The sequence below is a fragment of the Borostomias antarcticus genome (assembly GCF_949987555.1).
Source record: "Borostomias antarcticus genome assembly, chromosome: 21".
NCBI classification, from domain to species: Eukaryota; Metazoa; Chordata; class Actinopteri; order Stomiiformes; family Stomiidae; genus Borostomias; species Borostomias antarcticus.
The window spans coordinates 4,207,476-4,228,958 of NC_140254.1; the positions used below are offsets into that span (position 1 = coordinate 4,207,476).

At 47.8% G+C, this 21,483-nt stretch overlaps 1 protein-coding gene across 1 annotated transcript in view; it reads right to left on the reverse strand.

The window, feature by feature from the left end:
- thsd7aa (thrombospondin, type I, domain containing 7Aa) overlaps window positions 1-21,483 on the reverse strand; it is a gene marked incomplete at both ends in the record, with an annotated part of 93,548 nt that overhangs the window by 36,905 nt on the left and 35,160 nt on the right. The window contains 4 exons of the mRNA XM_084455546.1: window positions 192-347; window positions 3,984-4,165; window positions 6,591-6,839; window positions 10,395-11,277. Coding sequence (XP_084311672.1) covers window positions 192-347; window positions 3,984-4,165; window positions 6,591-6,839; window positions 10,395-11,277 — 1,470 coding nt within the window. The remainder of the gene's footprint in view (window positions 1-191; window positions 348-3,983; window positions 4,166-6,590; window positions 6,840-10,394; window positions 11,278-21,483) is intronic.

The following is a 21,483-nucleotide window of genomic DNA, read 5'->3' on the forward strand; positions in this document are numbered from 1 at the left end:
ATAACTCAACGATCAGATGAACGCAAACAAAGATAGATTCCAGGGATACGTAGGCTACTGCATGTTCAACAAACTCAATACAATTAAAGCTGTTCAACTGTGTCAGAGGTTGATTATACATCATAAGATGATTGATGCAAATGTTAGATACTTCGGGCGGGCGGTTGTCGCTCTCAAGATGGCGGATCTACCTTTCTTGGCCACTTGGTCCTGGCAGTTCTCGAAGGTGCAGGGTCCCCAGGCACTCCAGGAGGACACCTCACACTCCACTGGGCAAGAGATGTGGCACAGCTGGGTGGTGTTGGGGGGCACGCCCAGACACAGGTCACTGCTGACGGGTCGCAAGGCTGAGGAGACACAGAGACAGGAAGATTCACTTAACGGCGGGGTTTGATGACATTAGCGATTCTGAGAATTACCCGGCCCCTCCTCAGGGTAGCGGTCGGGATGAAACGTGAGGCCGGGGTCTTCGTATCGTTTGTTGCTCAGAGCCCAGAACAAAATGAATATTTTTCTCATGAATATTCTACACATATGAACACGCCTGCCTTCGCACTCCCACGTCTCCCCGCTTGCCTGACCTCTGAAAGCGCAGAGAGCGTTCGCGCCTTTCATATTCTCACATCTTCCCCAGCGCTGCCGACTTTGAGACAACAAAGCGTTTCGCACCCCCCCGCCCCCCAACCCCCATCCCAGTCTGCCCCCCCGCCCCCCAACCCCCCCCCCACCCCGGTCTGCAGGCAGCAGGCGAGGCGTCGGCGCGCTGCTGTGCTGAGTGAGCCGTCCTGCAGGTGACTCTCTGCAAGGTCACCACACCCATGAATCATTCCCGCCACGGCGTCTCTGAACCCGGCCTCATTCACATGCAAATTGCCTTCTCCTGGCCAAAGGTGTGTCCTTTTAATAGAGTGCCTGCTAAAAAAAAAAAAATGTGTGTGTGCATATATTTGTGTGTGTGTCTACAATACTGCTGGGCCAATCAGCTGTCGGAACACAGGCTGCAAATTACCTGTCAGTAATGATAACGACTCACACACACTGAACCTTCCGCCTGGCAACCCATTCTCGTCAAAAGGGTTTTACAAATGCTTCCTTCTTGGTGTTGTATGCGCGTGTTGATACAGTGTTGTGTTAGACAATAGAGTCGCCTGTTCTCTGTCCTACCTCTCTGTCTGGAGCAGCAGCTCTCTCCTGGCCATAACAACAGCTGATTAATGAACGTCTCCTTGCAGGCTGACCTTGTTGGGGTGGCACGACTCTCCCTGTCTTGCCAGATGGACCAGACGTCCCTCCACGTGGGGGGGTTCCAGGGGGCAAATCAGCTCCCTCCCCCCTCCCCCCCCCCCCCCAAATCTAGCTCATTCCGACCGCCTGCCCCTCTCCCCCACAAACCTCAGTAGCATCATCAATAACCCCTGGACTGTAACAAGCCTGGCAGGCAGCGTGTTTCCCAGCGTCTCCTCCCCTCCCGTCATGATAGGGCTCCACATTCATTACTACCACAGAGGGCTGCTGGGAACTAGAGCTGGCTGGAACTGGTGAGCATCACAGCCAAAACAGAATCAGGTCCTTACTCTCCTTCTCTCTCTCTCTCTCTCTCTCTCTCTCTCCCTCTCTCTCTCCCTCTCCCTCTCCTTCTCTCTCTCTCTCTCTCTCTCTCTCTCTCTCCATCCTCCATTCCTACCCCCATCCAGTAACTGGTAATGGACAGAGATTGAGACAGCTGCTTTTCCCACTCCTCTGTGTTTGAAGGCCCCCTGTGGAGGAGAAACTAAGCCGGATCCTTGTTAAGCCAAATACCAGGCGCTGGATCTGACGATGTTCTGGCCGGGAGGGTAGGTGTGTAGGTGTGTGTGTGTGTGGGGGGGGGGGGGGGGCAGCGTTTCATAAGCAAAATGCACTTCACTTCAGCGGCCTGTTGGCATTCAGAGCGTGTTTTGGCGAAGTCGTCTTAATCCCTGAATGATTGAAGCAGAATTTTGTCCAAGTAAAGCTCTATCTCCCTATGATAATCATGGTGGGGACACGGGCGCCCATATTGGATGATGACATATCCCATATCAGTAATCTGACTGGCAGGAGAGTCAGTCTGGAGGCAACAGGGAGTTCTCAGATATGGCTGTCTGCTGGCTGGCTGCTATTGGCTCAGTCACATCAGGATTTGGCGATCATCCTTAGAAGCAAATGACAAGATCAGCTTAAAGCAAACAGAGCACCGATTTAGGCTTCCCACCACAAAGTTGTTGACCAAGATTTGTAAATAGCACGTAATAGAGTCTGGTGGCAAACTGCCCATCTAAGAGCATTTCTGTTTGAACATTGTGATTGGAATTCGAGGTGTGTTTTTGCAGATTACTTTAAATTCGGTGATAAGATCAGAGCATACCAAACATGGATGAACGATCTCATTTACAGTATCAGTGTGGGGTCGCTGTAAAGAGGGATGCAATCATAACTAGAACTGTGATTATGTGAATTCCCCTCTCTCTCTCTCTCTCTCTGTCTGTCTCTGTCTCTCTCTCTCACACACACACACACACACACACACAGTATGCGTGTGCAGACACACACACAAACACTCTATCGCAGACCTCCACTCTCCCTCGTGTCACATAACAAATCCCGGATGTCACCTACCAGTGCAGTGCCTTCACTTGATAACAACATATCTGTCTCCTGATCACAACAGCCTTGAATCATTTCCACATCCCATAATAACAGATACAGACGTACTGTGTGGAGGATGAATGTTGCATGTCTGGACAATGTGAGTGTCTATTTCTGTAATATCAAAACTTGAACTGCCTCACTTGTCTTGGCTGTCTGGGAGCAGCTGCAGTCATTTGAATAATTTCTCTGAGTTGTCGCCAGCTTAGTCCCCTGACCAGATGGGCCGGGAGTTTGTGTGTCGGCTCTGGATAAACGCGGGCGTCACACCCAACCCAACTCACTTCTACTCACACCTAGCAATGCCACCACTTTACCTAGCCCTCCTGTCTCTTCTCCTACCCCTCCCTTCCTCTCTCTATCTCTATGTCGCGCTCTCTCCCCCTCTCTCTCCCTCCCTCCCTCACTCCCTCCCTCCATCTCTCTCTCCCTCACTTTCATTAGCATACACATATAAGACAGCTCCACATGCACTCTAAAACACCCTAATGTACGCTTTTCTTTTCCACACATGGCTGCAGATGAGTGGGAAATCGGTCTGAGCGTGTTCTAGCTCCTAGAACATCGGCTTCTAGAACATCGGCTCCTAGAACATCGGCTCCTAGAACATCGGCGGGCAACTTTCGCCGTCAAATTAGTTTAGTTTAGTTTAGTTTATTTAAATCAGGGGGGGCTGACAGTGGCAGAGCGTGTGCGCCGTTAGAACCGTGTTTCCTGCGGTCCAGCGAGGTGAAAACATACATGCTTCATAAAATCACTGTCCGGGATTATGAGAGACAGCTGGTGCTGGCGGTGCTGACGAGAACAACTCGCCACTTTGTCAAGGAGATGACGGGCCAGACTCCAAGAAGTGCGGCGTAGGGGCGAATAGGAGAACACAGCCAAGAGGCCCTCCTGCCGACTCATCCCTGTGTCAGTAAAACTTGTAAATAGCGGCAGATAAAGTACTGACAAGACCAGGGGAGACGAGGATATTTATTGTCCATATAGGGGTATTTTTGCGCTGTCTAGCTTATTGTATTTGAACTGTCTTATGTCTGTATGGATGCACTAGGGCACTTTTTATGTACTAACATATCTCTATCTTCTGTATTATATGGGAATACTTGTCGTTGTCTTTTTACGGCTGCAGCATGGGTAAAAGCCCAAGCCAAATTTTCCATTCGTGGAACAATAAAGTTGATCTTGAATCTTGAATCCGTAGTGTGATTCATCATCGTCACTGCAGTCTAGTTGGAACATACAGTACAGGAAAAGACCTATAGAGGTGACCAGTTGGGCCTGTAGATCAGGCTGGTGCATGCTGGGAAGGTTACCTTCTTTGCTCTTGAGGGAGCTGAGGTTGGAGGGCGTGTCGGAGGGGGCCTGGACGCAGTACACTTCGCGGTTCTGGACTCCGCCTCCACAGAGGCCCGTCTGGTTACCACGGCGTCGGTCCTGCTGGCTTAGCAGCATGTCTACCCTGCACTCGCTCCACTCTGTGGTCTTCCAGCTGTACCTGCGGAGGAGAAGAAGGAAGACATGCTTTAAAAAAAGAGGTGGGGAATGGACTACCACATGGAATACTAACTGTACCTTTAACTGTACAGCTGCATCAATACGGGTCATCCTAGCCCAACCAGGGATCAAATGCACACCATACTGACAAATGCAAAACCACATTTTGATTGTCTTGCAAGGTGATGGGTTATTAAACCTCGCTTAGCTTAGGAAATGAGGTCATGCGTTTATGCTAACGAGGAAGAATTGATTACATGTGAAGCATAACGAGAGCCACTGAATGGAATGAAAGCTGCCATGCTCAGATTGTTTGGGACGCTGTTAAGGTTGTGCATGTTTAATAGTGTAAGTAGTGCTGTAGTATTTTCCCCTGATGCATAAAGTTGTGTAATTCTTTGCTCATCACCATAATTTAGTGAGAGTTTGCCAGCAGAACTCTTGAGATAGTGTTCAACACAAACCATTGCAATAATCTTTGCATTATCCTCCCTAATTCCCTGATATGAATAAATCATAACAAAGCTCGGGGCTTATTTGCATTCTCTTTCACCATCGCCTAGACACCAGCCTGCAGTGGAGGACTGTACTGATGAAGCAAGAGGACTTTACTGATGAAGCAAGAGGACTGTAATGATGAAGTAAACACCATTAACATGCATTTCACGGAGCACAGTTGCCTCCATGCACCGTCGAATGCACTTACTAAATGTCCTTAAATGTCCTGTGCTGTTGTTGATCTCAGCTCTACAACAGTATGTTTATACATAAAATATGCCTGAATGTCCCCTCAGAGAACATTATGACCTAAATGGCCCTCAGTGGATACATCCACCTGTTTTCAACTAAGAAAAAAGATCGCATACCTTTAGAGCTATTCATAAACGGAGGTCGGCGCACGGTGGTGAACTGATTACGGCCTCTCCCTCAGCAGTAATGCAGCGCGGTTTCCGGCCTCGGGGTCAGAGAACACGGGACCCAGGCCTCTGTCTCCATGGCAATAATGGAATCCGTTTAAGGTCGCCCATGAAAGGGCCGGCCCATGAAATCGAGGGGTCTCTCTCTCTCTCCCCCGCCTCCGTGCCAGGACAACGAGGCCCACGGGAACACCAATGCATTGTGGGGCTGTGAGTTGCGCTTTCTAACAGAGGAATCCTTCAATAATATAGAATGGGCCACTTACGGGCACAGTCCTTCCTGCTTTCTCTCTCTCTCTCTCTCTCTCTCTCTCTCTCTCTCTCTCTCAAACAGAGGGGACCCTACAGTGCAAACACTGATTTATCATCATCAGTAGAACAAAGCCTGATATCGCCCATAACATGGTTCCACCGTTTCCCTGTGAAAACATGACCCCAGGCTGCAACATTCACATTTAACCTTAACCAAGCGAACCAATGTACACGACACATCAAGTACGAATGCTGTTTATCGTTTGGGATAAACACTTTATCTCAATAAAAGCTTTTTTTCAATCGCAGAGAGCTGTCGACGGCACAGCCTTGAGGCCTCCAGACTAGTCCAGAGAGGAGGAGTGGAGGAGAATCCCATCTCCCAGCCCGTACACCAGGGAAGGGTCACCCTGGGACGTCCAGTTTTGGGGGAGGTAATTCAAGGGGACACGTGCCATCACAACGGGGCCCAGGGAAGCTCATCGGTGCGTGTGAAAGCGATGGTGCGTCGCCGTGTCCATCTGTAGTAGTGTGTGTGAGTGTGTGTGTGTGTGTGTGTGTATGTGTGTGTGGGGGGGGATCAGATTAGACGGCGCGCCTGCCGGCTCCCTCTCTCAGACACACTCCATTCATCACCTCCTCCCTGACTGGCTGGCCGGCTCGCTGGCGACGAGCCAAGCTCTGGGACATTTCCTCTCCATCCTCCATCCCTCTTTACCCATATGCCCCCCTGCCCCCCCCCCCCCCCCACACACACACACACACACACACTTACACACACCGTCTGCAGTTTCCACCCACTCAGGCTGTGGATAATAAGCCCACAGACGTCACCAGTAATGGGGCTGTTATTGTCCTCCCCCTACTGTTAACTCCCCTCCCCTTTAGCATGGCCTTGTGTGTGTATGTGTGTATGTGTGTGGTGTGTGGTGTGTGTGCGGGGGGGTTGGTTACATAATCAGCATACTGCCAGACTTTCCTCACTTTAGCAGATAGGGAGCACTTAGGTACATGTGCATCTAGTGCTTTGGCCAGACAGTCGTGCCTGACTAGGCGCCTCTTGCATTTTAGCCAAAGTCATTGCTAGTGAGCAAAGCTTTTTCTCTTTACAGCTGTCTTACCCATAATAGACTTTAGAAAAGGTGTGAGCCAGTCTGTAGGGTAGAATTGCAGTGAGAATCAATGAAATGCTACTTATAATTGGTTGACAGTCTTGTGACTGCACATGTGAGCGACGAAACCGTGGGAGCTACTTACACAATGCAGGGCGGTACGCCGTCACCCTGGGGGGTGCATGGCTCGCTCTCCTCCAGGAGGGGACACTCCGCCCCCCCTCCCACGGGGAACTGCCGCACCCCTCGGGTCCGCGTGCGCTCGCCCTTGGGCCCGTTGAGGTCATAGCAGTCCTTGGAGCAGGCGGACCAATCGGACCACTCGTCGAACTCACAGTCCTTGGTCATGACGCAGGCCTGGTAGGTGACTGGCAGGGTCTCCTGGGAGCACAGGCTGGAAGAGCAAGCGGGAGAGAGAGGGAGCGAGAGAGATGTGAGAGAGAGAGAAAGGAGGAGAAGGAGGAGAAAAGGAGATGTAAATCAACCAACAGGAGGAGGGAACAAGCATTCAAGTTGGGAACAGGCATTCATATTGACATCTCACTGACCCCGTTTACACCTTGCATTAAAATGCGTCTCGTATCGAGATTGTATCTAGATAATGATTTAGCCTGATTACATTTACACCTGGCATTAATATGCGTTTTTAATATCTTCAACCCGATCCGTTTGAGATCCGATCGACTCTGTCCAGCTAACAATCGAACGTCACATCCTGTTTGTGCTTGAAGATTTTCGTCCGACCAAATTGAGAATAGACACTTTTGTCTCGTCTGGACTCCAACCTTGACCAGGATCCATTGCTTTCTTGCTAGGTGCCATGGAAGCCTGCTCCTTGCTGGTCTGGAACCAGCGTGTTCAAACGGCTACGTATTTACGCCCACGTTGTTGATATGTGGATTAAAAACGCATTTCCATTTACACTTATATTAAATGTGGTCGAAATGCATCCCTGACCACCTCCGGAGGTGGTTTGGCCGATCAGATCGCAATCCGTCCTCAAAACGTTTTGGGCGCATTTACACCTGTATTTTCATGTGGTTTAGCACGATCAGATTGCAATCTGATCATTAAAAACACATTTTAATGCAAGGTGTAAACGGGGTCACTGCAACCTAAATCAGATACAAATCTTAAAGGCCCTACGAGGAGTTTCGGGAAACGGAAGTGTTTTCCGCCCAAAAAGACCACATATCCCATGAGCCTCCCCGCGCACTGTCGTAAACCTTAGCCACCTGAGCCAGGTGTTTTGAAGATGGAACGATGGCCACCGACGAGGTAATTACATAGGTCTTACTAGTAACGTTACTTTTGACGATATATAACGGTCATATTTGCTCGCGCTTTCTCTTGTCGGCGCCGTAGGCTACTGCAGTAAATCATTTTGTCATTCCAAGGAAGTTCTGGACTACCCGACCACGAAATAATAATCAAAAAATAAACTACATAGAAGAAATGACATTTGTCGAAAATGGACACATAAACAAGTGTGGGTAATGTAGATTCACCCACATTAAAATGAGACTGTTTCATAACCAAAAATAAACTCGGGGTACCTTTAACTCGGGGTACCTTTAACACTGATTACACTTACACCTAATTTCCCACCAGGATTCTTTTTACCCTAGTGCCACTGATTATTCTCATGGGTTTTCACATTTTCAATTAAGGTAATCAAAGGATTCCTATCATACATTTTAATTAAAAGATCAACCAATGGTTTGTAGTCCTTTTATGTGAAACATAGGGAAAGATTACTTCCAACAGCTCAAACATGTACAGTAAGCCCTGAAACAGCCTCAAGCGTAAACTCCAACCGAGCGCAACTGACCGTCGTCTTTCTGACGAGTGGAGTAGGTCAGTAAAACACTTGCGTCACACAGATCAAGCCAGTAATTAACTCTGTGACATTCTGACCCGTGACGGTAAATGCAGTTGCTCCTGGGCCGTGGCCAACATGAATGCAGTGCTCCTCGGTATCAGATAAGCCTCTTTGGGGACCACAGCCATCTGGGTACTGTATGTTCGCTGAGTAGCTCATACCATATCACATGTCTGTGCATCACTAAGAGAAGCATATTCAACTGTGTCCCCATTTCTCTGCATAGCTCCCAGGCTCTATCATGGCCATATCATATATTCTGCTTGACAAGGGCAGCTTGATGAACTATATTCAATGTCTTTAGAGTGAAGTGTGTGCAGTATGGAGTAGTCTACATAAGAGCCAGCCCTCCACATGAGACAGAATAAGGACATACAGAACATGTATTTCACATCCAAGCTACTGTAAGAACATGCCTTTTAGATAGTAGGCCTGCATATGAATCAGCTGTATTCTATTAAATAAACCATGAGTATTTATTTATTTATTTTTATTAAACCTTTATTTTACCAGTATGAAAACATCTCCGGCTATTATAGTGTTGGTTTAGCTAATCAGTAACAATCAATTCATGGCCACAGAGAAACATCATGCAGGATGGGTCTTAATTGGAACGGACAACCATCTCATAGAGCGAGCTCGTGTTATTGTTGAGACGATCCTCGGAGGCGCCTGTGACTGTCTAACGAGCCCCGGTGACAGTGCTCTGTAATTGGGAAAGTGAAGGGAGCGCTGATTGACTTTCCCTTCGCATCGATCCAGCTCTAACGTCAGTGCTCACCCACAAACACTCCTCTGATGCACTGCAGTCACAATTTCCTAAGTGTTGTGTCTGACTGGTAGACTCACTCAGTCTGGGGCAGTGGAGCAGACAATGGGAACAGACTGAACTAATAGCTGGTGTGACTGTTGACAAGTATCGTAAACATTACACTGCTGCGATATCAGTGTGGCACTAGTGAAATATGATGCGCAGGCGGCCATTAGCATTAACAGGCTAAAGGTCACTGAACTATCTGCTTTGACATTTGAAGTACATTAATAATTCAGCGTCACCATGCATTCACATGGGGTTCATTCTCATATTCAAGCTCTGATATGTATAGCAAATGGTGCAGAAAGAAACTGTAAACTCCCAATGTTAACCCAGTTGGAACAGAATTCAGCTGAATGTAGCAAGGATGAAGCGCATTACTTTCCTTGAGAAACGAAAACACGACAGGCCTCATTTCCTAGGCTCTCATTTCATCTCAGAGAGAAATGCTGCTCTACTTTCAGAGACTTGGAGGTTGCTGGAGACTGGAGAGGCATGAATATTTCAATATTAAGAGTAAACAAGTCATAATATTAATAAACATGCCTCATACTGTATGACTTTTTTGTCCAAATGTAGCATTTTTTGCCAATCCTTTAATATGGCACAAGATTAAAGAATCATCGTTCACATGAGCCATAAACACAACTAATGAGCAAACCGCTAGTGAGAAACATTGAGGTAACTAATGGATCATCTATCATCCATGCTCATAAAATAAATCCTTACAGAGTGTATTTTCTGTGGAAAGAACCACATCCTCGTGGCTTATGTAGAAGGCAGAGACATTCACAAATCCCGCTCAATAAACATGGCACATTATCAGAGCATTGGGGGTGGTGATGAGTTTGTCGTGTTTCTCTGGGGTTCTTAGAGAGCAAGACCACCAAACACGCCGGGCTTTTAATTCTCTTTTAATTCTTCGAGCGTCGGCGGTGACTCTCGGTTTGTGTCATGGAATCATGTGCTAAAGGGATGATGGGATTTCATCTAAGAAGTGTGAAAATAGAATCATTGCACAGGGTATAGGGACTTCTGCTGCACACACACACACACACACACACACAGACACACCGTCTCAGAGACACGGTAGGTAATAAATGATTCACTTAAACACTCTCTCCATCACCTCAGTCTCAAAGGGGATCCATCGTAAACATAGAAGATGAGACCAGAGCCATGGGGAGAAGCGGATGGGATGATTCAGATCCAGGAGGGCTGCGTCTATTCAAGCCCACTTGAGGCAGACTCACCTGAGGGCTTCAGCGTCACCGCTCTTGTGCACGCAGGTGACCTCCCGGGTCTGGTACCCCACCTGCAGGTCCCAGGACTTCGCCCCCTGGCGGTTCTGGCGGTTCCGGTTCCTTTTCCTCTTGATCAGCTCTCGGGCCTCCGGGTCTTTCACGCGACCCCTCTCCTTCATCCTCCCCCTCACCTTCTCACGGACCCGCTCCTTGTTTTTGGCCTTTTTCTGACGCCTCCTGACCTTCTCCGGAACCGCCTGGCGGGCCTGGCGTGGCGGTGGGGCGGAGCAGAGCCCCCAGGGGCCCACCCTCAGGCTGTATAGGCTCTCCTCACCCTCGCACGGCCCCGGCCGGCACGCCTGGAACTCGGTGAGGTTGGGACAGGCCGAGCCGCCGAACAGGGGCGGGGCCAGCACGGAGCGGACACGGTTCTGCAGGCCGGTGCCGCAGGTCTTGGAGCAGGCGGTCCAGGGGGTGAACTGGGACACCACGCAGTCCCGCGGGCATGGGATCAGGCAGGCCTGCTCCAGACGGGGCTTGGGCTCGAAGTACTCGCAGATGGCGTCTTCGGCAGGAGCGGCGTCCGCTTTCTGGACGCAGGCCACCTCGCGGGTCTGGATGCCCTCGTCGCCCCGCGTGCACACGGCCGGGCGCTGCAACCCCGGGCTGCGCATGGAGACGGGCACGCACCGGTTCCAGGCGCCCAGCTGCCAGTCGTACAGGTCCTTGTGCCAGTCGCACACGCGGAAGCAGCCCCGCTGGTTGTCCGGGCGCTGGGCCTGGTCACAGTTGGTGTGCAGGGTGGTCCAGCCCTCGGAGTGGGCACACCACACGGCCCGGCTCTGGCTGCCCCCTAGGCCGCATTCACTGCCCATGCAACGGCCCCACGGACCTGGAGAAACAGAGAGAGAGGGAGAGGGGTCAGTGGTCAGGGTTAGTTCAAAATAAAGATTACTGCGATTAATGACAGTGCAGTCGTCAAAGGGTGGCAGCTTTAATTGTTCCTATCTAGCCTAATTACTACCACAGTGGAAATACATTGACCAGGATTTAGAGAAGGATGGTAAGAAAACAACCAGGTCCAGCCTGGCTTATGTGCGTGGCTGGCTTGTTTCTGTTCAGGACTGGTAGGACGGAAGCTAGTCATGCCACTGAAATAGCTGTGAATTGAAATGATATGAAATAATGTCTGATAAATTAAGATAGGTAGCGGTGAGTGGCTAAAGCAGTTACACTGATGAATCCTGTAACTTTAGCTATTTTGCTGCAATTGGTTCAACTTTGCCAAGGTGCAACACTTTCTCTTTCAGGCTGACACCGAAAGACTAATGCATGCTTTCATCACAAGCAGGCTGGACTACTGCAATGCTCTACTATCAGGCCTACCAAAGAAAGCAATCTCTAAGCTACAAATGATACAGAATGCTGCAGCACGAGTCCTCACTAAGACTAGACGAAGGGCACACATCACACCAGCCTTAAAATCACTACACTGGTTACCTGTCAACTCTAGAATAGACTTTAAAATACTATTACTAGTCTATAAATCTCTCCACAGTCACTCACCACAATACATTTCAGACATGCTTGTTAGGTACATGCCCAACAGACCACTCAGATCCTCAGGTACTGAACTTTTAACAGTTCCAAAAGCCAGGACCAAGAAACACGGAGAGGCAGCTTTTAGTTTATATGCCCCCAACCTCTGGAACACCCTGCCGGAGTGCCTAAGAAGGGCCGAAACAACGGAGGTCTTCAAGCGAGATCTCAAGACGTACCTTTTCGACCTAGCCTACAATCACTAGCCAGGACCTTGAGACATAGAAAGGCAGCCTCAAACCTACCTGTGAATCCTTTGTATACATAGGTGTATTTTCTGCTATGCACTGTATGTATATCAAGTAGTGTACAGAAGCTGGTTACCCTGAAACAGGCTTGTTCTGTTCTGACATCTGTGTTCCTTCAATGGCTCAGCGTGCTACTAACCGTTTTCTGCCTCCCCTAGTGCCTCTCTCTCTCTCTCCCTCCTATCTTCTAACCAGGTCCAGTGGATGCCTCACTGTTCGATTGATACCCCCATGTCAGCAGTGGATGTTGTAGTATTTAGTTAACACACACACGTACACACAGACACACATCAGTCCACATCCGGCTTAGGCCTGGACCTGATGCTCTTAGCCTTTCTTGCCCTGAAAATGTAATTTAATGTAATTTATTGCTCTATAAATGTTCTTAGCCGTCAGACAAATATATTCCAGGAGCTTGCTCCAGGTTGCCTGTTTTAATATCTGTGTTGCTTTTATGTCTCTGTGTGCTACTAACCCTGTTCTGCCTTCCCTCTCCCTAGTGCCTCTCTCTCTCCCTCTTATCTTCTAACCAGGCCCAGTGGATGCCCCACTGTCACCAGCAGACCTCCCTGAGTCCGATAGATACCCCTGTATCTGCTGTGGATGTCGTAGCATTTAGTTAACACACACACACACACATACACACAGACATACACCAGCCCACTTCCGGTTTTAGGCCTGGGCCATAGCAAACACACACCAGTATAGCAAACACACACCAGTATTTGCCATGTCTCTCCTATGTTGTTTTTTAGCTTCTCTTACTCTGAAAATGTAATTGAATGTAATTTATTGCTTTATAAATGTTCTTATCTGGTAGACAAACATACTCCAGGAGCTTGCTCGATCGCCTTGTTGAGAGGGGTCAGGGAAGAATTTTTACAGCTCACTTATCTGGCCCCCGGGTGATTACTGTTTTTTTGCTTCCCTCTGGAATATGTAGGGGTGGGTCGTATGCCCACCTCCCTTGTTCTCTGTAAAGCGCATTGTGTTGCCTCTGGGTATGAAATGCGCTATACAAATAAAGCTTTGATTGATTGATTGATTGAACTTCTGTTTCTGGACAAAGGTAAGGGATAAACCCAGATAACACAAGGCTAGTGGACCTACAGCGGGTCCCCAATGGACAAGTTGGCGGACCTCCGGCGGAATATAACACAAGGCTAGCGGACATACAGCAGGTCCCCGATGGACAAGCTGATGGACCTCCGGCCAAATCCGCTGGCGGGTTCCTGGCCATTTGCACATCGAATGGCAAGCAGACCGCGAATTATTAGCGTCAGGGACAGCGGTCCCATTGGCCCTAGGCTTATGGATTTCTATTGCTAAATTAACTTAGGCCTACTCTGAAATTTTGGGGGGTAACCCTTCCTTTCATAGTCCCCCAGTTACCAAACATTTACCTGGTAAATACCTGCAAAGTATAGCCTAATATATAATGGGTATTTGCTGAGACACCTACTGTATAGTGTAGGTATAATTTCAAAACAGGATTATTTCAAATGTTCAATTACAGCACATTAATTCAATAACTGACATAGCACCACCAGGTAACCACATTTTTACATAACTTCTCTAACATCCAGTGACAAACACAAATGACAAATCACAATGCTATAATTTGCATTATGCTTTGAATTATATTAATTATAACGGGATCCAAGCAGGAATCTGGGAGTGGGACCGAGAACAGAAGGAGCAGAAAACAAAGAGTTGCATAGGGGTATAGTCCCATCAAATGATTTCCATTGGGTCTTGAACCCCGATCTACCGGGTGGAGGTCCAATACTTTCACCGCTATTGTACTTGTGCAGTAGAGATCAGCTGATTGATTTTCGAGGGAGGGAGTGACAACCCGACAAACGCTGTCCTAGGTGCTGGCTTACAGCCATGCACAAAAAAGGCATCATGCTCTTTGTTCCTCTGATTAAAACCTGCCTTAAAGCCTTGCTGGAGTAGTGAGATTTAGTGAGATTTAGTGGTGCTTTGCAGCCTGCAATATTGGACACAATGGGTAATGAACTGCTTTTCAGGATGTCTGGAATGTTTTTGCACATTAAATTTAAAAATTCTAAGTGCCTCGGTGTGCAATAACAACTTCCTGTAGAATGTAGCCTCGTCCCTAAATCACTCATGTCGATTTGGTTGCACTTCCCCAGGATTTATAAGAGAGTGATTAAAGGTTGAGGTAAATATCCGTTGAGAAGCATAAACCCTGAATGGGAAAATTACTGAGAGACAGAGCAGCTCAACCACTCTGACCGGATCGATACTCCCAGGAAGGCGAAGATGTAAGGTATTGTTGAAATGTCAGCGCTCTGAGAGGTATAGCTTGGTCTAGTAGGTGTCATGCCTGTAGGGCGGAGCCTCGCGGCGGCGCGTGACCTCCAGGGCACACTGATATCCAGATGCGGATGAGCTCCCGGGTGCACTCGCTTTCATTCTTGAAGGAATACAATTCAAGTCACGCATCGGAAGATAATAATTGAAATTATTATATGATCATATTGTTACAAATAAGCACTTGTATGTTTGCTGTTTTTGTGCGTGGCTGTAAGCCAGCGCACCTAGGATAGTGTTTGCCCGGTTATCACTCCCTCCCTCCCTCTATTGAATGTTGTCCTGCATTTCTCTGTTGGCACCACAAGAGGCAGTAGTCCCAGCACACCAAAATTAAGAAGGACACCAAAATCAACCAACCAAATTCCATGGCACAAGCAGAGTAGCGGTTAAAGCAATGGACTCCCATGCGGGAGATTGGGGTTCAAGGTCCCGGTGGGGATGATTTTATGGGACTATACCCCAAACCTCTACATGTTCATCCTTTCACTCCGACCTTTACCTCTTCCCTTATAGGTCAGATCTTATCCCAACCCCAACCCTTATTCTAACCCCAACCCACACTACGGACTGGAAGAAGGACACCAAAATCAGCCTGCTGATCTCTACTGCACAAGTAGAGTAGCGATGAAAGCAATGGACTCCCACGGGGGAGATCGGGGTTCAAGGCCCCGGTGGGGATGATTTTATGGGACTATACCCCAAACCTCCACATGTTTATCCTTTCACTCCAACCTTTTTATCCCTTACCTAAATTCCATAAGTAGAGTAGTGGTCAGAGCATTGGACTCCCACACGGGACATTCTCAGACATTACTGTCTATGCTGAGCGAAACTCCTCTAGTCTATATGTAGCTAAACAAATACTAGGTGCGTTTACATGACAAATATTTTTCAATCTGGTTGATTTCAATCTGGTTGAAGATTTCAGCTTGAGCGTATACATGGTATACAAAGTAAACTGGTTGGGTGTTTACATGCGCCAACGAAACAAATGTTTCGAACGCGCACGCAGCCGTGAGTGATTGCGTTACGATGGTTACAAACAGCTGATTACGGAACTGTCGAGCGTGCCTTGATTAGTCAAGTCTTGAGCATGCGCAAAATGAACGCAGAACGCAGCATCAATCCGTTTCAAGGTAAACATGACGGACCAAACTGTTTTGAAAAGGTTTAAACTACCTCCTTGAAAGCGATTGGAATTTCAATCGGGTTGGGACATTTCAGTCGGATTGAGGTGTTATGACATATTTTCAATCGGTTTGGTCTTCCAAACCTATTTGAAACCGATTCAAACTGTCCATGTAAACGCACCTACTGTTGTTTAAGTTTTGGAACTCATGTGTTCAGGCGACAAGACCTATCTTAATTTATCAGGCATTATTTAATGTAATTTCAATTCACAGCTATTTCAGTGGCATGACTAGCTTCCGTCCTACCACTCCTGCACAGAAACAAGCCAGCCACGCACATAAGCCAGGCTTGACCTGGCCTGGTTGATATAAACACATATACCCCAGCACTGACTATTGACTCAGGGGACCCACTGTGCAGGCGGGCTTTCACTTCAATTAGCGGGCTTTCACTTCAATTAGATTAACAATAATTTCAATTACACAGCGTTTACAAAGTAGGCCCTTGTCAAGGAGAAATAGATTGGAATAAGAACATGCATGTATACGCACAGCGCTTACAGAAAGAGAGATAGAGTGAGGCAGAGAAAAATGTGACGGAGGGAGAGAGAGACAGAGAGAGAGAGAGACAGAAAGAGAGAGAGCTGTCTGCTGTGAAGGCTTCAGCAGCCTAGCTAGCCACCCTGCTCATGGCTCTAAGTAAAGAGTCTATAGCTGCTCTGAGCAATCTGAATCACAGAAGTGGGTCACTGTCAGCTGAATCCCCTCCTGGTGAACAACACCACTAGGCTCTCTCTCTCTCTCTCTCTCTCTCTCTCTCTCTCTCTCTCTCTCTCTCTCTCTCTCCTCCCTCTCTCTCTCTCTCTCCCTCTCTCTCTCTCTCTCCCTCTCTCCCTCTCTCTCTCTCTCTCTCTCTATCTCCCTTGTCTCTGGTGTCCAATCTATCAGTCGCAATGTGTCTCAACAGCCAGCAGCAGGAACCTGAGCAAAGCTTCAGAACAAGGAACAGGCCCAGGGGTTTAAAGGGGCAGAGGGGAGAGAGAGAGAGAGAGAGAGAGAGAGAGAGAGAGAGAGAGAGACAGAGAGAGAGAGAGAGAGAGAGTGGGAGAAGAAAAAAAAGATGTGGGGGATGTGTGCTCAATGAGTCAACCCGAGCGTGTAATTCGTGAGTTATCGCAGGTACAGCACAGATAAACAGCGGGAAATTCAGAGCACATTCATCATCAGTTCACCCACACGTTTCCTTTCCCTACAGTATATGGCTACATGAGCTGGAAGCTGAAAGCCAAACGGAGCTCATCATGCGGTAAGTCGGTACGCCGCCAATAGTCAGAGGTGGAGCGTGGTCACGATCCGCATGATTTCCTGAGAAGCAGGCGAGAATCCTTCCCCTCTACAACGTTGTTTACTACATGGAAGGCCAGAGCAGATAGATAGATAGCACAGCTGGGGTCGGTGTAGATGTACGTGGGGCCGGTGTGAAGAGGCCTGCTGAGTGATTTAGCGTGGCCAGGGACATGGCGGATGTGGGGGGGGGGGGCGGGGGGGGGGGGGGGCAGGGCTGTTTTAAACAGTGTGCTTTATGGCTCAACTCGATAAAGCCGAGGCTGTGGCAATGAAAACGTCAACAGGAGAAGAAGCAGCTCGCCGAATTAGCCTACAGCTGCAGGCAGAGGCGCCCCGATCAATACAGATCAATAGAGCTCGCAAGAAACTGCCTCAGACACAAGAGACAGCCGGCCACTGAGCAGGTAGTCACAGACTGAGAATCTCACGCTGCTGGCTGACATGACTGTCTGACGTGTGTCTGCGGGCCACGCCTGCACCTGTAATGTGACAATGGTTGAATATTGAGAGAGCAACAGTGGGGAAACGCATCCACAGCAATTCAGGAGCGGGAAGCCATTCATATCCATATTCATATCCATATTCAGACAACTTCATTGGTCCCATGAAGGGCAATTCATAAGCAGTCTGTAAAGTGTCTCTTTTGGCTGAAGCATTCGTATTCCTGGCGTTGTGAAGAGGCCAGTGGGTTTACTACCGTTACCTGTTAGCCTCGTCGGAGGGTCAGCGCGCTGCGTGCCCATTTACAGGCTCAGCTCACCATACAGTAATTCATGAACATGTCAGTGGTTATCTACATGCCCACAGTGTGTGTGTGTGTGTGTGTGTGTGTGTGTGTGTGTGTGTGTGTGTGTGTGTGTGTGTGTGTGTGTGTGTGTGTGTGTGTGTGTGTGTGCGTGCGCATGCTTGTGTGCGTGTGGGTGTTTTGGGGAGGATGTGGTGCAGTTCAACTTGGCCTGCATCTCCCATCACCCACTGAGTGGAGCCTGGAGGCAGTGCAGGCCCTCAGCCAAGGCAAGAGGGGTGTGACTTATCCTCCCACCATCTTCCACACCCACCACCCCCTCACACTACCAACCGCTAAACAGGCAGCCGATCAGAGAGGAAGAGATGACCAGGAGGGGATAGAGAGAAGGATAAGTGGGGGATGTGGGGTTTAGTGAAAAAGGCTAAGAGAGAGAGAGAGAGAGAGAGAGAGAGATTGGGAAAGTTGAAAAATAATATCTTCCCTGCTGTGAGAGAAGCAGGATGTAGACGGAGGGAGAGAGAGAAATAGAGAGGGGGGGGTCTGGCCCTCCTTGGTCCATAATTGGCCCTTGCTCCAGCCGTAAGATCCACAGCCTGGAGGCTCTAATGTGAACTTCTATTAGTGGCCTCATCTCTCCTCCACCACCGCTGGCCTCCACTGAGACAACTGGTACTGACTGGCCCCAGTCAGGCTCTCGCCAGCCCACACAGCGCTCTCTACAAATCCTCCAAAGAGCCCCATTCAGCTTCACACACAGCACACTAACCCACACAGTCACGCCGCATAGGAGCAAATTGCTGAAAAGCCTCCCTAAGGTCAGCTCACAGAAACATTTTGACACTATTTTCTGTACTACTTCTTGTACACACAGTACATTTCCTGTGTGTCTCGTCATCTTTCATCATCACATACTGTATACAGTACAAAGGAAAATGTTGTGGATCTGGAAGCAGCGCTGCATGCTGCTGGTTGTTATTCTTTGCCCGCCCCTCAAGAATGACTTCAACCATTTCTAATAGTCTTAACTTTCATCTCTCCTTCTGTTCCTCTTGGTCTCTCGCTGAAAAATGCTGTGATTTTACAATTCTTCATAGTCAAACTGCAAATAATATAAACATATACTCATACAGTAGACCAAACTCATTTCTATACAGTAGTGTGTTGATTTGCTAAATGTAGGTGGAACTCATAGCTTCTATCTGGCCCTGTGTTCAGAGTGATAGACAGCAACAGCGATGACACGCAGAAAGGACACGCAGAAAGGACACGCAGAAAGGAAAATCTCCCACTGACACTAATGCAAAAAAACATATTTTTGGTTTCTTCCAACATTTGCTGTGATAGAGAGATTTTTATCATCTTTCTAAAACATTTGAGTTATCATTGATGACATATTTTGCTGTCATCGTTATCGACTGCGTGACCCTACACATTGTCCGGCAAAAACTGGATGTTAGCTGGCTAATGACAAGTTGTTTCATGCTACAGCTAGCATTCAGTGGTGCAGACAATGGGGCAGATGTAGTACTGTTAGTGAGCGCAGCATAAACAGCAACTTGGCCAGACCACAGAAAGCACCTCTTTATTTTACGTTGAATGGACCAAACCTGATGATCACGTAGATGATTACGCTACAAGTGCACTGATTGCGGTGCCAATCTCCCCTGTTGTCATTATATGCTAAAACTGTCCTCTATTCATTTTCTAAAGCCAATTCTTTACAACCCCTTTTAAGAGCACCTGGTGCCAATTATCTAATCAGTGAATGTTTTTATGCGCACTGTGACGAAGAACGCCAAATAGTCAAATACAACACCACTAACAGGAACATTTATTAAGTTACTTCCCTGGCCCCTGTCCTTTTTTTTGGTACGCAATCAATTGTTCTTTTATAATTGTATTCCTTTTAATTCAAGCCCCGTCTCCACAGAGCTGCAAGTCGATAGGAGGAAGGTCACCCTGAGGGAGTAACTGATGTTTTTGGCTTTGCTGTAATGCCCCATGTCTGAACACCCGTTATTCACTGATAAGATGATGCGCTCTACTTAATAGCTGTCAAAGCGGAGGCTCTCTTCTTGATAGCTGCCACAGGAGAGAGGGGGAAAGGCCGGGGGAGGGGAGAGAGAGACAGAGAGAGAGAGAGAGAGTGAGAGAGTGTGAGAGAGAGAGAGAGAGAGAGAGAGAGAGAGAGAGAGAGAGAGTAAGCAAGAGAGAGGTTGTTGTTGTTGTTGTTTTTTCCAGAGCCTTATCTTCTCTGTAGCTTGCTAGCGAAAAATGAGATCTGTGTGAAATAATTCCGGCACCAATAATGGGATTGCTCCTTCAGATGCCCCCCTCCCTCCCCATCATCCTTCCAGTCCTCGCCCGCACCCCCCCCCCCCCCCCCCCCCCCCTCCCCCCCCCAGCTCCCGTGGTGCCAGGCCCAGGATTGGCGTTGGCATTTACCGGGGAAATGGAAAGCAGCGTGAGGCAGAGACGCCTCACCAGTGAATGTGGACGTTGAAACGGCAGTCAATCTGTATTCATATGGTGAACACACGCCTGTGCTAAAGAGACCGGGAAAAGGTCAGAATTTCACCATTAACTACAGTATGTCTACATGCTGAGACAACATTCCCATTACACAGAGAGAGGAGGAATTCAATCGGGAGCATAAAAAACACAATAATGGATGGAAATAGGCCTGGATCGTGTTATTTCGGTTTCCGGCTCTTTGATGTGTGATTTTGTCAACCTCTCCGAGTGTCTGGGAGCTGTCATGGTCACCAGCCATTATATGTAGCTTTCAGACTCAGGGGTGTGTTGGTGAGATACAGGTGAGTGAATGTCACCACATGTCCTGTGGCTCAATCAGCGTCTGACAGATGATGACAGGTTGCCGGTTCACAACTCTGTTCTCAGCTGTCCCCTCCTCGTCTATAGCTTGTCTATGACAAGTTCACCTAGGGAAGGGGGACATGTTGAAGACACTTCTAGGCAAACTTCCATTTTATATCACTTCATGCTTGTCCTGTCTTCTGGCCCTCGTCACACTCGACCCTGTGACTGGTTCTCCTTAGATAACCCAAGAGTTCGGACTGAGCTGGGGAAATACGATTTTTTGTTTTTTGTTCCTGCCGCGTGGAACTCTCTCCAAAAAACTGGACTCTCTAGTTCCCCTTAGTCATTTTAAATCATTACTGGACTTTCTAGTTCCTAAGTCCTTAGTCATTTGAAATTAGACTCTCTAGTTTCTTAGTCCTTAGTAATTTGAAATCAGACTCTCTAGTTCCCCTTAGTCATTTTAAATCATTACTTTTTAATCATTTTACTTCTGCCTGTACTTGTTATATATGACTGAATTGTATCTTGTTTCTTTTGTCTCATATCTCTTATTATCCTGTTTGTTTGTTTGTTTGTTTGTTTGTTTGTTGGTGAATTGCATATTTTGTATCTTTTAGTACAGTACTGTTCCTCGACATCACTGTAAATGAGGATCACACCTCAGATGATGTTCAAGTGTAACTAAAGGGTTAATAAGGTTTATTTTATTTAAACTTATTAAGGTTTAATAAGATGTGTTATAGTGATGTCATATAGTGTAATTTTAGATACACCCCCAGATATAAATTCATCCAATAGAGACGTAGGTCTTTCATAGCTCCGAGCCAATCTCTGAGAGTCTAGAACATAATCAATTATGT